The following is a 17097-nucleotide window of genomic DNA, read 5'->3' on the forward strand; positions in this document are numbered from 1 at the left end:
ATATTGGCATTAATGTATACTCAGACAGTCAACCCGCAATAAAATCCTTGGACTCTGTGTTCCTTAACTCGAAAACGGCCATAGACTGCCGCAAATCTCTCAGTGAGATGGCTGAGCAGTACAATATTCATCTAATATGGGTATCTGGCCATAGGAACATTCCGGGGAACTGCGAAGCAGATGTGTTAGCAAGGCTAGGAACTACCTTACATATTCCAGGGGAACTAGAATCTGTTGGTATGCCTCTGGCCACCTGCAAGCTCTTACTGCGTGAGAAGGCTGTTATGATGGCCAATATTCGATGGGAGAATTGCAAGGGTTGTAACGACACCAAGCAAATATGGCCCCATTTAAACTTAAACCGCACGCTAGTGTTCTCAAGGCGTCAGATAGCACTCCTGATATCTTCTATAACGGGTCGCTGTCTGATAGGCGAATTTGCAAAAACTATAGGTGCGAAGTATAATGACTATTGTATAAGCTGTCATGATGTGGAGGAAAAGGAATCAATTAAACACCTCTTGTGTGAGTGTCCTGCTTTTTGTGAAAGGCGTAAGCGAATTTTAGGAGCATATAGCTTTAGATTACTGGCGGACCTGGAAAACGTTAACTTAAGCAGTTTGTTAATGTTTTTGGAGCAATCTGGTAGGTTCAACAAAAGTAAATAATAGAGAAGGTTCAGCGGTTAAGACTAGAAACTAGAAACTTTTTCCAATTAATGAATTGTTGATTGAAACGAGCTCGAGGTCTGTATTTTTTAATTTATTTTTTTATTCAATATTTCGTCTTTTCATTGGAAAAATCAAATACATGTCGAATACAATAAAAACAAGTTTATAATAGGTACTTTTAGTTAAATGTGGTATCACAATGGACTGAATAGTCTAAGTGAAATTTATTCGGGCTGCCACTTTAACCTAACCTAACCTAACCTACCAATATACCAAACAGAAAAAAATAAATTTTTTTTGTATAATTCTACCAACTGTGGCAACCGTGATTACAGTACTACGGTAGTCTTATTAAGCGGATATAAAACTAAAAAAAATTCAGTCTTAAGAAGCTCTTGACAATAACCTTTCAATGGAATTTTTGTTGGAATTTAGCGAAAAATACCTTTTCGCTCAAAAATATACTTTTGTACTTTCTCTTAAAAATTGTATTTTCCATCCTTGATATTGTTGTATATTTTTTTATTTTCGTTGCATATTTCTTTTGTGGTTTTGAACATCCCTTTATGGATCTACAATAACGCAAGATTAGAAATTTCAATAAAAACGGGGTAAAAGTTTTTTGCAGAAATTTCCTTTAACAAGAAAAACATAATTATCTCTAACAAATTTCTTCAATTTGTTGAAAAATTTTTACGTTTTTTGTGGTATCAGCGGTATAACGACGTTTGTAATATACACTGAAAGGAAAAAGTACGTCGTGAGGATGAATCTTTACATCACGGTGACGAATTTTTCGTCAAAAATGAGCTAACGTAACATTTCATCCCATTGACGATTTTTTCGTCATAGCGATGAATTGAATTCATCCCTGTGATGATTTTATTTACATCCCATATACGACTATGTTACGTCCAGATGATGAATGTATTTCATCTATGTGATGATATTTTTCGTATCTGCGATTATTCTCTTTCATCCATGCGATGATGCAATTCTTCAAAAGTACGATTCTCGTTCGTCATCGCTACAAACGCCATCGTCATAGCGATGAACTCTTTCCCTAAATTTGACGTAATCCATTCATCAATATGATGTAATAGATTCCTCAATTTGATGTAATCGATTCATCAATACGATGTAAACATCAAATTGATAAATTGATTATTAGAAATATTTTCTACGACACTTTTAATAAAGAACCACTTTGTTTTTTATTTTAATTAAATTTAAATTTTATTTATTTGAAATATGTACAACTAACGAAGTAAAAACGTATACAAATTTTTTCAAACACATCTACCAAAGCTGTTGATTTTGATAAATTGACCATCTTGACACATAAACATTCTGTTACCTTAATTAGTGTTTAGATTACCAAGGATGAAAAGTTTTATGGGTTCATCCTGTGGAGTAAAAAAATTATAAAGAAGAATTTAAAAATTGAAATTTTAAATTATTGTAAAATATATTCGATCTTTTTAGAACAAAATTTAACTCACCCTTTTTGTGCCCAACTGTTCCTTTTCGTTTTGAATTGTTTGCTCATCCAATTCATCTTTATTCTTTAATTTCTTTATCCGTATTCAGTTTTCACAGAACGAAAAATGTTGCGGCATTTATCTGTAAATTTAGAAATACTTCCATAAACATATAAATGTTAAGAAAAATAATTTGACCAAAAAATAAAAAAAATCGTCATTTTGGTTTATTTTTTTTTTCAATATATAACACTTCATGTTTTTTTTATTTTACTCACATTTTTGTTTTTATTTTCACTTTCACATCTTTAAGCATTAGCTCTTTATTTTCGGCACGCGCGACCATCTTTACACTTTGGACTAAACTCAACAACTGAGAGGAACCATTTGAAATGTTCTTACCGCACAGAAAAAAAAACAATATTTCTACCACCCAACTACGTATGGATGTGTTATTGCATTAGTATTTGAATACATGTCAACGGAGTAGATGAAACTTTTCGTCTATTTGATTACTATTTTCGTCAATTTGACGACTTTTATTGTTCTCATATGTCTTGTAAGCCAATTTAGAAACAAACATGTGAACAAATGTTTGCTCAAATACTCGTTTGAGTTAAGTTAAATATGGAGAGAGCATGAAATACCCTCATTAATAAAAGCTGTGTACAGTTATTTTAAAAACAAAACGTAGCAAGCGCATTTGGTTGTGTGTGTGTGTATTTTTTTAGGTAGAGAAATAAACACACATCTACAGAACGTATGAATTTTATCATCACATTGAGCACTGTTTCGTCACATTGACTATTGATTCGACTTTTGGGTGTTTCAGATTAGTACTAATGGAAAAATGTAAATTACAAACATCTATATACTATATACACCGTACATCGTTTTATGTTTTAGTTAGCATTGAGATTTTTTGATACACATTTCAGAGAAAATTGTGTTTCATCAAATTGAAGATTCTGAATTTAACACGGGCTTGTCATAGGGCGGATGTCCACCATTTCAACAGCCGTTGCACTGAATTTGAATCACTTTTTAGGGTGTGATCTGAATTCACATTTGAATATAAAATCTATACAATCTTGCAACTTTGTAAATAAAGCACATACAAAACACATCACATAACCGCGTAAATTATAACGAAACATTACGACGGTACTGTAGAAGAAAAAATAACGATCTGTCTTCGTACACATTGTTAATCACATGAGAATAAACAAATTATGCACCGTGGATAAAATTTCAGCTAAGCGTAAAAAAATATTTAACCCGAACAAACCCCGACTACGCATTTCAAATGTAAATACTGAGCTTCTTGGCTAGATATTCAATAATAACCTGTTCAGTAAGGAGAGGAAGCGGATATAATTCACTTTCAACTCAAATGGGTAAAAACGGAAACTCATTTAGTTTTTGTTTGTAGCTAAGAAAGTAGTGAAAATGTTCTTTTTGGATCCGGAAGTGGTGCCAAATTGACGCAGAAGCGATGAATTTAACATGGGCTTGTCATAGGACGGATGTCCACTATTTCAACAGCCGTTGCACTGAATTTCCATCACTTCTAAGGTGTGATCCGAATTCAGTGTTTTGTATGTGAATTAAGAAATTTTGTGATATTTTGACAAATGAACAATTTTTACATTTTTATGATTTTTAATGCATTATGACATCAAATATTTTCAAAATTTCGAAACAAAAAAAATTTTAAATTTTCCATTACAAATATGAAAAAAGCGAGTTATAAAAAATTAGCTCAAATGAACTTCATGTGCAGTTAAAATAAAGAACATCTTTGGGAGGACATTTTTGGAAGTGCTTTGAAAGTTGTGCCTTTGGAAGAGCTTCCATTTTTTTTGCTGGGAAGCCATTTGCGAAGAAATATACAATCGCATAAATTCAATAGAACTATATGTACATGTAAATCTTATATCACTGGGTTACTATTAGACTGAATGATTCGATTTTATTGATTTGAAGCATACATATATGGGTTTTGTTTAATTAAAAATCACTTATTCGAATGTCTAGGGATTTATTTTGTAAGTTTATTTAAAATCTGCTGTTTGGCTGCAAGGCGTATTTGGTCGCGATTGTCATTATGAAGACTCATCAATTCTTGCTCTAAAAGTTCCTTGAGCATAAAATCTTCTTTTCTGCGCATTTGGGTACCAATCATCATCTCAAATGGAGTTGTACCAACACTTCGATTATATGTAGAATTAATTATACGTTGTACGTCTCCGACATATTTATACCACTTGGTTGGGTCCTCCAGACTCAGTTTTGATAACACCGCTACGATTACGCTATTTAATCGTTCGATTTGGCCATTGGCTCTGGGCAAACCTGTTGTTATTTTCATATGATTTATGCCTTCGTCGTTACAGTAGGTTCTGAAATCTTCACTCGTGAAAGCTGAACCTCGATCTGATATGATGTTATTTGGGTTTCCGAAGATTAAACTTTGTTGTTGTAGTTTAGTTATAGCATCTTTCGCCGACGTGGTTTTGGTAGGATATAACCAACAAAACTTAGTGAAAGCGTCGATAACTGCAAAAATATGGTTGTACATCTTATGAGTGGATTCTAACGGTCCTAAATAGTCAATATGATAGGTGTGTAAAGGTGTGTCATCTTTCGGGATAGGATGAAGTTCACCTTCTTGTTTGCCTCTCTTCCTATTAGTTACTAGACATGGTATACAGTTGGATATCACCCGTTGAATTTTCTCGTCTAACTTAGGGATGTAATAATCCTTTCGAAGAAGCTCCTTGGTTCTCTTCGTTGAAAAATGACCTTGTTCATGTGCATTCTTGATTATATCAATTTGGATCCCTTTAGGCACCACTAATATTTCTTCGTCATCAATAATTTTGTACAATACATCACCTTTTAAGACATAGCCGTCATATTCGTCTTCGTTGCGCAGTATATGCCTTATTGCCATTAAGTCGTCATCTTTTTGTTGGAGTCGTTCTATCTTGGATGTTAGACTGTCTTCAGCGATAATCATGATTGGGTTTCGACTTAGGGCGTCTACGTGACGCATTTGCGTACCTGGTCTGTGCTCGACAAAATAATCATACTCCTGAAGAGCCATAATCCATCGTGCCACCCTGGTCGGAACATCTTTCTTCTCTATAGTCTTGGTTAGAGCGTTACAGTCAGTGACCAATTTGAATCGCGTGCCAATCAGATATTCTCGGAACTTATTTAAAGCTTGTATAACCGCCAAAACTTCGAGTTCGTAACTGCAATACTTCCTTTCTTGATCGGTTGTCTTTTTGCTCATGTAATAAACTGGATGTAATTTATCATCATCGGGAGACTTCTGTAGTAAAACTGCTCCATATCCGTCGATCGATGCGTCTGTATGCAGTTCTGTTTCGTGATTTTGATTGAAGATTTTGAGAACTGGATGAGATGCTAGTTTTTCCTTAAGTTGTTTGAACGATCTCATTTGTTCGGGACCAAAATTAAATACTACGCCATTCTTCTTCAAATCCGATAGTGGTTTTGAGATTAAGTAAAAGTTCGGTATAAACTTCCGAAAATAGCCCGCAAGTCCCAAAAAACTTTCAATCTCCTTCAAATTTCTTGGTTGTGGAAATTGAATCATTGCAGTTGTCTTATCCGGAGAAGGTGAGATCTTCTTATTCTCAATCACATGCCCAAGAAATTCGATTCTACGTTTCAAAAATTTACACTTCTTAATGTTTATGTCCAATCCAAAATCCTGGCAAAGCTGCAATACTTTTTCCAAATTTAACAATGCTTCTTCTTCGTTACGTGCTGGGATTACAACGTCGTCAACGTACGGTAGGGCAATGCCTTCACGGTTAAAATTTCGAAAAATAGCATTTATATGTCGTTGAAATACAGCCGGGGAATTGGAAAGTCCAAACGGTACTTTCAAAAATTGATAAATGCCATTATGTGTTACGAATGCCGTGTATTTTTTGCTTTCCTCATTAACGGGAACGTGAAAGAAACCATTGCGCAAGTCAATAGTACTGAAGATTACGGCGTCTTGCAATCTATCAAGTTGATCTTCAATAAGCGGTAACGGGAAACGATCCTTCACAATGACCTTGTTTAGTCTTCGATAGTCGACGCATAATCTAGACGATCCGTTACGCTTTTTCGTCAATACAACTGGACTACAGAACTCCGACTCGGATGGTTCTATCACCCCTTCGGCCAGCCACAGGTCTATTTGGTTTTCAACTATCTGACGTTCCATCAATGGTAGTCGTCTTGGGTTACAATAAAGTGGGCTTTCATCGCTGAGAGTAATTCGCATTTCTACCTTGGTCGTTTTTGTCTTATTGGGTCTGTAATTCAAAATCATGTTAGTTACCTTTTCTTTCGCACTGTCACTGGCTTAATCATCCACATCGATGTCCGCTGAATTTTCAATTGCGTCTATTGCCATGATGTTAAAAGTTTCGTCGCACTCCTCGTTCGCCAACTTATTAATCTTGATACCATTCGGCGTTATAACAATTTCAGCAAAGTAACTTAAATCAGCACCAATTATGATTTCAGTGTTTATGCATGTGTGTTCTACAACATGGAATACCAATTCGTATTTTTCACCGTCAATGCCAACATAAAATTTCGAATTGCCAATCGGTTTAACCCGGTTTCCAGATCCGTTTCCAAAACCGACCAAATGAAAGTTCGATTTAGAAAGTTTGGGTTTATTTAATGAATTGTAAATGTCCTTACTCATAATATTAAATTTGCTACCCGTATCAAATAGAGCTTTAAATTCCCGACCGGATATTTCCACGTTTATGTTCATATCATTGTCCGATACAATTCTTCGTACAGCACTGTCTTGTTTCGAAGGGCAATCTTTTGATATGTGACCATACTTATTACAACTAAAACATTTTGTACCCTTCGACGCGTTTTTACAATCTTTAGACAAATGGCCCTTTCCGCCACAATTGAAACATAGGGTGTCACTTTTTTCAGATTTTCGATTATTTTTCGTATTTACAGATTGGGTGACTTTTACACTGTCCTTTTGTTTAAAATCATTTTGCATTTGTTCGTATATGCGTAGCTTCTTTTTGAACTCACTTAGATCTTCAGCGCCGTACAAAACAGCTTTATTGGTAACCGAATCCGTAATGCCGTTTATAACATATTGCATCAACGCACTATCTTCCACGTTACCTTGAGATGCTATTTCTTTCATGCGGAGGAAATATTCCTGGATGTTTTCATCTTTCAAAATTTTTCTCCCTGTTAACATTTTGTGGATTTGAGCGCTGTTCACTGTTGTACCGAATTCATCTAAGAGGGTCTTTTTCAGCATACGCCACGATGTTACACCTCTTTCACTTGAGATTAATAATTTAGCTAAACCTCTCAAAGACCTTTTAGCAAAAATAAACATTTGGAACTCGTCCCAGTGCATAATTGTGGCGTTCTCTTCGAACTCTTCAATCCAAGCTCCGACAGATAATTCACCGCTGCCGTCGAACGTTCTGATTGTGTCTTCTATGTCTCTGAAGTTCATTGTAAATCTTGGTACATCATAATATGTTTCGTTGTTTTGTCTCATTGGCATAGCACTATTTTGTGTTCTGTTGGCATCGCCTCTATCGTTTTCATTTGCTTGTGTTCGTGCAATACCACTTCGGTAACTCCGCTGCATTTCATTACTATCGTCTTCATTTGCTCTCATTATGTCTCGTCTTTCCTTGTTACCACGCACACCATCACCACCACATGCCATGCTCATACTTCTAGTCAACAACGTTAGATTATGCTCATCGTCCACCAATGTCTTTTCATCTTCACTACTACCATCATCATCAGCTTGACTCTCGTCGTCAGTTTGATCATCATCGTCGTCTTCTTTGTTGCTACTCAAAAGCATACCTTTTTTCAAATTTGCCATTACATGTGTATGTAAATCATCAACGTCGTAGTTCAAACACAGTAGTGTACAAATTGAAATCAAGTCCGTCGTGCGTATGTTATTTCTCACATATACAAGCGTCTGCTTGTACTCTTCACTACATTCATCAAATTCAAACCCTTCAAACATGCGAATTCGTTGCCGGTTTGATCTGTCTCCTTCGGTTTTAAATAAGAATCTGTGTAAGGCCGTCGTCGTTGCGCGTTTGGCTGTTTTCAAATTATTGCGAACTGCTTCAAAATCTCCGAGAGTAGGCATTGTATGTGTGTGTATGTTCTCACTCGCTGAGGATTTTTTCTCTCACACACAAGTGTATATGTAGCGTCGTCGTCGTTGTATGCGTGGCAAACGAAGTTATAAAACTGCAAGAAAATGAATTTCACAATCACTTTTCTCCTTTTATTCTTAAATATTTCGGTTGAGCCGCCAATTTTATGGGTTTTGTTTAATTAAAAATCACTTATTCGAATGTCTAGGGATTTATTTTGTAAGTTTATTTAAAATTTGATAAGGATATAATGAAATAGAGAAAAGTGAAAAAATAATGCGGATACGTCTGTCTTCTTTGGCGTCACGATTAACACTGAGGCAATGAGTTGCAGTTGTGGATGACTGCGCTCATTTTTCGATTCCCACACATATATAGTTTTATGAAATTGTGAACCTCTATCCAAGTGTTCAGCTTTATAATTTTTAATGCTTATTTTTCATTCATTCACTTCATTTTGATCAGTAATGACTTTTAAATTTGAAAATATGTTTTTTCATGGGAGAAAATAAATGTTTCGACATTAAATTTGGAAATATTGTATTTGGAGGGAGTTTATTTCTTATTTCAATTATGAGTGCTTATTTGAATTTAATACAAACGTTTTTAATGACATCTTTATCGCTAGACTTTTAAGCCAATACCCTAAATAACAATATTGATTAAAAAAAGGATCAATACCACCTTCATAACAATCAAATCTTATATTTGGCAATGTAGTTGAGTTTTTTAACCTTTTGACAGTTTAATCACAATTTTTGTATGAACAGATGTCGTCAATTAAACTAAACTGTTCAAATTAAAAAAAAAAACACCAAAACCACTTGTTATTGCTTGAGCTCGTTTGCTCAGCGTATATGCCAGAATAAAATGTTTATTGGTAGTCCTGGTAGTACACCAGAACTTTTCTTTTAAAGGGGTTTAAGATTCTTTACTAGGTGGTACACCAAGAAAATAATCACATTAGTTAAAACACCAAGGTTTTTAAGCGTAGTGATCATCTTTACCAAATTTATTCTGCCTTATATACTAATAGTAAATACAAAGAAAGTAATAACAACAACAAAAAATAAAATAAAAAAAAATATTTTTTGGCCGGAATTGCTTATGCTGCAGTTGAACTCTTTTTCCATATGAAGCCAATGACCGGTGTTGAATTTTATACTGTTTGGCTGGTAGCTTGAATACAATACGTAAGGTAAATTCTCTTGCGTGTGCCATTCAATACTTGACGTATGAGTTACCACCTTTTGATTGGCTGAAATATGGGAAGAATGGGAATGAAATGGGAAGAAGATTTGAAATTCAATTTTTATTATATTTGAGATTTAACAGGTTGGCTGATAAGTCCCCGGTCTAACAAAGAAAAACACATTTTTTTTTGTCAAAGTTCGTTTTTATTATTCAACATAGTTCCCTTCAAGAGCGATACAACGATTATAACGACCTTCCAATTTTTTGACACTATTTTGGTAGTACTCCTTTTGCCTCAAAATATGCCTCAGCCTCGGCGATCACCTATTCATTGCAGCCAAATTTTTTCCCTGCGAGCATCCTTTTGAGGTCTGAGAACAAGAAAAGGTTGCTGGGGGCCAGATCTGGAGAATACGGTGGGTGGGGAAGCAATTCTAAGCCCAATTCATGAATTTTTGCCATCGTTCTCAATGACTTGTGGCACGGTGCGTTGTCTTGGTGGAACAACACTTTTTTCTTCTTCATATGGGGCCGTTTTGCCGCGATTTCGACCTTCAAACGCTCCAATAACGCCATATAATACTCACTGTTGATGGTTTTTCCCTTCTCAAGATAATCGATAAAAATTATTCCATGCTCATCCCAAAAAACAGAGGCCATTACTTTGCCAGCGGACTTTTGAGTCTTTCCACGCTTCGGAGACGGTTCACCGGTCGCTGCCCACTCGGCCGACTGTCGATTGGACTCACGAGTGTATTGATGGAGCCATGTTTCATCCATTGTCACATATCGACGGAAAAACTCGGGTGTATTACGAGTTAACAGCTGCAAACACCGCTCAGACCTCTGCTATCTCGATCAACTTCATTTTACGGTCATTCAAAATCATTTTGTGGATTGTTTTGATGTTTTCGTCGGTAACCATCTCTTTCGGGCGTCCACTGCGTTCACCGTCCTCCGTGCTCCTTTCACCACGCTTGAATTTTGCATACCAATCAATTATTGTGGATTTCCCTGGGGCAGAGTCCGGAAACTCATTATCAAGCCAAGTTTTTGCTTCCACCGTATTTTTTCCCTTCAGAAAACAGTATTTTATCAAAACACGAAATTCCTTTTTTTCCATTTTTTTCACAATACAAAAGTTGCTTCACAAAAGACGCTCTTTCTCACAAACTAATTGACTTACAAACGTCAAATTTTGACACGAGTCATTTGAAGGTTGGTACTATATAAAAATAATATGCATTTAATACTAGCGACGCCATCTATGTGTCAGATCGGAGACTTACCAGCCAACCTGTTATACCCTTCACCACTATGTATGTTACACTAAAATGTACACCATCTCAACTCCTTCAAATTAGTTTGTAGTTATTATGAAGGTTTCTATTCCCATATTCAAATATCTATATCTTAACCGATTTGAAAATATGTGGTCTATTGTGGGTTATGATACATTATTTGGCCTAGTCGGGCGATATTTCCACAAGTCGGAGCCTTATTTAAAACTCAGCCATTATGTGCAAAGTCTGGCATTACAGTGTGTAGGATATGATTACGATTTTGGGAAATCATCGCAGAATTTTGTGTCAATTGTGGGTATTTTGGCAATATTTGTATAAACCGGAAGAACAACTATATTGAGCATTTATTTAAATCTGAACCATATTAGATCACACTTGACACACTTAAATAGCGAATTAAATATATTCTCTGTATAAACTATCGAGTCAATTGGAGGAAAATGACATTAAAAATGGGATTAAAATATGAAACATTCTACCGTATTTCCCCAACTCTGGCGTATACATACATGGGAGCTGTATCTAAATCTGAACCGATTTTGACCAAATTTGACATGCATAGTAAAAACAATAATTCTGTAATCTCTGCAAAATTTCACGTAATTGGGAGTATAACTTTGGCCTCCGTGTCATATAAGTTCAAATCGGACGAATGATATATATGGGAGCTATATCTAAATCTGAACCGATTTCAACCCAATTTGGCACACATAACGATACCGTCAAACGAATTTGAAGCAAATCTTGGCAAAACTCTGGCTTTTGAGGCCATATAAGTGCAAATCGGACGAAAGATATATATGAGAGCTATATCTAAATCTGAACCGACTTCAATCAAATTTACCAAGCATTGGTAAAATATCAATATTGCTCTCTGTGCAAAATTTCACGAAAATCGGTAGTAAACTTTGACCTCTGTGGTCATATGAGTCTAAATCGGACGAAAGATATATATGGGAGCTATATCTAAATTTGAACCGATTTGGCTGATATTTTGCAAGTTTTTCGAGACTCATAAAATATTCGGATGTACGGAATTCGAAGAAAATCGGTGGATAAACACGCCAACTATGACCAGATCGGGGATAAATATATATGGCAGCTATATCTAAATCTGAACCGATTTTTTCCAAAATCAATAGCGATTCTCTGTTCCAAAAAACCACCCTATGCCAAATTTGAGGACGATCGGACTTAAACTGCGAGCTGTACTTTGCACACAAAATTACATATACAGACAGACGGACGGACAGACAGACAGACATCGCTAAATCGACTCAGAATTTAATTCTAAGACGATCGGTATACTAAACGATGGGTCTCAGACTTTTCCTTCTTGGCGTTACATACAAATGCACAAACTTATTATATCCTGTACCACAGTAGTGGTGAAGGGTATAGAAATGTAACTGAATTAGATTGATATATGGAAAAATACTATTGAATTTTTCATACATGTGGACAAATCGTACACACAGTTGTGGTAAAGCTTTTACTTTGAAATCAGAACTGCTAACGTACGTTTTTTGAATACAGTTTTACTTATTTATATAGGCTCACATTTTCTTCAATAAGACATGGGGTGATACCAAAATATAAAAAGAGAGGGAAACACGTGAACAATAAGATACCCCGTGAAGGTACGCCGCTAGCGTTCACGTAACGACACGATAATAATAACAATAATAATGGGGGAGCGTATCAAAAAGTGCGAAATGTACATGCAACTATTTTGCCATCACTATTGTTAGAAGAGCCATTTTATATTTTGTGAAACACCAAGCGCAACTAGCTTATTATAATTTATTTAAATAAAAACGAAAATGAAGTGCTGAAAACATAGTTATTACGCTTAAAATTGTGAAAGGTGTATTGGTGACCAATTTTCGACTTTCCAAATAGAATAAAGGCGTGGTACAACTTCTCAATAGTGACGGCGCTTCTGCGACGAGTTTTGGATATCGTATACGACTGTTTTCGACGTGCTGGGGATTCTCAGAAGCGTCGTCAAATTCAAAAATTGCTGGCAGGATAAACACAGGATGAGCGTTTTTTAAATGCTTTCAATGCTCAACTTGTCAGTTTGAGGGTAAATATAATTTTCAACATAAATTGAACTTGACTAGGAACAGTTCATCTTCAAATTATTAGCGAGTTAACATACTTCCAATATGGGGAGCCACCGTGGTGCAATGGTTAGCATGCCCGCCTTGCATACACAAGGTCGTGGGTTCGATTCCTGCTTCGACCGAACACCAAAAAGTTTTTCAGCGGTGGATTATCCCACCTCAGTAATGCTGGTGACATTTCTGACGGTTTCAAAGCTTTCTCTAAGTGGTTTCACTGCAATGTGGAACGCCGTTCAGACTCGGCTATAAAAAGGAGGTCCCTTGTCATTGGCCTTAACATGGAATCGAGCAGCACTCAGTGATAAGAGAGAAGTTCACCAATGTGGTATCACAATGGACTGAATAGTCTAAGTGAGCCTGATACATCGGGCTGCCACCTAACCTAACCCAACCTACTTCCAATTTTCCAAAATGTTGACGAAATCTTTGAAAAGGTGTTGAAGATAATATGAGAAAACTTTGACAAAACGCTACCTTAAAATGCAACGAAAAAACCATGTGGTTTTCAATACTATGTGCAACGAAGGTCGTGGTCAATTGGAAGAAATAAAAAATTGAAAAATTTTAGACAAATAATTGAATGTACTCCAAATAATATATAATAATAGGTAAGTGAAAAAACCACCCCAGGAGAATTATACAAAATACGGGCCAAAATTTTCTGAACAGGGTATTGACGATAAGCAGCCCTGAATTTCATAAGTCAAACATTGGAAAAATAAGGAAAATACTCCAGAAAAACAGCTTGCCTTTATCCACAATTGACATACTAAGCAAAAAGCAAATTACAACCCTCCAAAGAAAAACAAACACTTTTTTTATAAATCGGTCGTATACATACTAAAATTACATGAAAGTTACATGAGTTACATGAGTAAAAGTTAACCAATCTACCGGAAGACGTTGGCTTTTGATACCAATTGGTTTTTATATTTTTATCTTCTCTAATCATTACGTCCAGATAGGGAATTTGTTTACATTTGTCAAGTTCCAATGTAAATTTTATACTAGGGTTAAATCTATTGAATATCGTCAAGAGGTCCTTTATTGCACTTGTTTTTACAATCCCGAAAAGGTCGTCCACATACTTAGTAAGAATCTTTGCCATACATCTATCCAATAGTTCTTCCATAACATTGTCGGCTACTATCGGAGATGCTGAAGATCCCATGGGTAAACCTTTCCTTTGTTGGTAAAAACTTGTCTTATATCTGAAGTACCTATTATCAATTATACAGAATTTTAGTATCCTGAAAAAGAGATTTTTCGGAATCTTGGTTATTTCTTCCAAAATGTGCCACTTTTCTTCTATAATTTTTAGTGCCAAGTCCACGGATATGCTGGGAAATAACAACGTCAAAAGATTTCGTCATCAGCGTTGCCAATTTAGCTTTTTTCCCGCTAGATTTGGCTTTTTTTGAAGACGTTTAGCGGGAAAAAAATGCATTTAGCTTTTAGCTTTTTTTCTGGATTTTTTTCATGCCCCTTTTAGCTATTTTTGGCTTTTTTATTTTCGACATGTTCCTATTGAAATATGGATAAAACTTCGTTTTTATCTAAGCCTTGCTGTCAGAATAAGGTTTTCCACTTATTTCAATTCCTTATATAAACTGTCAGTAAATTATTAGGAATATTAGCATTTGACTCGTTTATTATGATATAACTAAATTAAAATAGTAGATGTGAATTGCTTTGTACATTGAAAAAATATTGTTGTGAGGCCAAAGATTTCAGTTCCTTAAAATACGAACGCGAATTTTGGTTATAATAGCATTTGTGAATTTTTCTTATATAAACTGTTTTCCTTGTCCAATAGCCGATAAATTCTTTTTGTCCTTATAGTTAAGTGATTCAACTTAAAAATGGGTATCTTTTCATGAAAGAAGGCTAGGGTCAATTCTAAAAAATTCTTAAAATTAATGAAATAGTCTTTAAATTTGTGGAGTTTTTGTATCTTGACCACAAACCAAAATAGCGTTCAAAAATAGAAGAGGTTTTTCAACATTTTATTTTAAAAATGTATACATAGAATAATTTCTACTTAAAGTCGAGTCTGAATTTGGAAATTTAAGTTGTCGTTAGCACGTTTTTAAAGCACTGTGATAGCTCATGAAGAAAGAGCTGAAAAAACGAATATTTAAATTCAAATTTGACTCGGAATCAATACCAAAATCATTAGTGTACAAAATCTTTGGAACCGAATATAGAAATAATTAAGGAAATAAAGTTTTGAATGTGGTATTATTTTTTTAACATCAAAAAATGCGATGAAAAAATTCGTAGTGATAGGATCAAAACAAATCTGCTATATATTAATGGAATGGATTTACATTTACGAAAATTGGACAACAATAGGTTTGTATGGGAAATTTTCGAATAAAATTTATTCAATATAAACTTGCAAGACAGTTAGATGGGTTTTATTTTCTTGGGTAAAATTAGGAGAAGTGTTCACGTTCACGAATTTATCATTAATTCAGTTAAAACGAAATATATTGATATTTTCTAATGCAGTTCTATGTGACATTATGCAATATATCGCACATTGGACTTGTTGATGATTAACCAGCTGGCAATTGCAAGTTTACTGGGAAAAATGTTTTTACTAGGAAATATAAACGAAGGACTTCCAGTAAAAATTTGTGATAGTAATCAAAATGTATCGAGTACGCAAACAGAGCTAATATGACTTAAATTGTCTTAGTCTCACAGAAATTGAATTAAAATGAATACAATTAAAATAATATGCATTTTAAGTGATATAAATTTAAATTTCAATCAAAAATGTGACTTTTGATACAAAAAATTTTAGCTTTTTTTCTAGCTATTTTTTAAAATTTTTTTTGGCTAGTTTTTTGGACAAATCTAGCGGTTTTTTGTGAAACAATTCTGGCAACGCTGTTCGTCATCTATCGCGCTGTCTTGTATCTTTGATCTGAATTGCATGGAGTGTTTTACGTTGTATTTTGAATTGTCCGTTAGTCTATTTAAGCGTTTACACAGGTTTATGATACAAAATTCATATTCATTTGCAACAATTTTGACTCGCATCGAAAATTGTTTGAGAAATTGTTGAGTAGCGATGCATTTCAATTTGAGGATAACACTTGAGAAATTATTACTAATGTGTTTTCTCAACAATTTCTTAACTTTAATATTATCCTAATCCTTTGAAAAATTGTTGAAATTTAGCATTTTTCAAACGTTTGTGTTTATTGGGGTGGTTTTTAAACAAAATTGTTTGGTGTGCCAATACTTATGTGCATCACTGTATATTGTTTTTGATAAAAATTCAAAGAATATTATTATAAACAACAATGAAGTCTATTACGGATTCCTATCCATTTATTTCATCTCCTTTTCAGTAAACGATGTAAATGACAACCCTCCAACATTTGTAGAACCATCTTTTTCTGCAAAATTATATAGTTATGCACATAGAGGCCAATTTGTTCTTCGAGCGAATGCTTACGATGCGGATGATTGTGACAGCAATAGCCTAAAGTACAAAATTGTAGATGGCAATGTCCAGCAGGTATTTTCCATTGATAAGTTTAGTGGGATTATTATGGTGCTGAACAATCAAAAATTGGAAAACCACCACCAAACTGTATTGAATATATCTGTTACCGATGGAGTACATATCAGTTACGCACGTGTGAAAATAAATTTACTACCTGAAAATGCACACAACCCCGTCTTTGAGAATTTAGTTTACGAAGCATACATTATGGAGAATGAAGCTCCAAATACACTTATTACAACTGTAAGTATAATTTTATATATATATATATAAATATATATATATATATATATATATATATATATATATATATATATATATATATATATATATATATATATATATATATATATATATATATATATATATATATATATATATATATATATATATATATATATATATATATATCTACGTTTGTTGTTTTTGTTTTTCGACCTTTTTGTTTATTACCTTATGTTATCTTTTTGTAAATTCAAGCTCGAGGTCAAAGTTTTATTTTTATTTTTTTGTTTTATTTTTTCATAATTCGATATTTCGATCTCCTTCGGAAATCATCAACGGGAATCTATATTGTATT

The 17097-nt window shown here is 34.4% G+C and overlaps 2 protein-coding genes and 1 long non-coding RNA gene across 3 annotated transcripts in view; 1 reads left to right on the top strand and 2 right to left on the bottom strand.

Annotated features, from left to right (window-relative positions):
* kug (FAT atypical cadherin kugelei) overlaps positions 1 to 17097 on the top strand; it is a 603151-nt gene that overhangs the window by 363834 nt on the left and 222220 nt on the right. The window contains exon 16 of the mRNA XM_075308589.1: positions 16360 to 16760. Coding sequence (XP_075164704.1) covers positions 16360 to 16760 — 401 coding nt within the window. The remainder of the gene's footprint in view (positions 1 to 16359; positions 16761 to 17097) is intronic.
* On the bottom strand, positions 1949 to 2518 carry LOC142237223 (uncharacterized). Its single transcript, XR_012722399.1, has 3 exons — positions 2431 to 2518; positions 2174 to 2294; positions 1949 to 2077 (listed from the first exon to the last, which is right to left on the bottom strand). It is a non-coding gene; the product is annotated as an uncharacterized LOC142237223 (long non-coding RNA).
* LOC142237219 (uncharacterized) lies at positions 6537 to 8062 on the bottom strand. Its single transcript, XM_075308591.1, has one exon. It carries the CDS (start codon positions 8055 to 8057, stop codon positions 6546 to 6548), a length of 1512 nt encoding a protein of 503 aa, XP_075164706.1. The 5' UTR covers positions 8058 to 8062; the 3' UTR covers positions 6537 to 6545.

The sequence above is a fragment of the Haematobia irritans genome, chromosome 4 (assembly GCF_050003625.1).
Source record: "Haematobia irritans isolate KBUSLIRL chromosome 4, ASM5000362v1, whole genome shotgun sequence".
NCBI lineage: Eukaryota > Metazoa > Arthropoda > Insecta > Diptera > Muscidae > Haematobia > Haematobia irritans.

What these genes read in the sequence shown, in the direction of transcription:
- LOC142237219 (XM_075308591.1), bottom strand. Translation starts at nt 8,057, where the DNA reads ATGCTTTTGAGTAGCAACAAAGAAGACGACGATGATGATCAAACTGAC.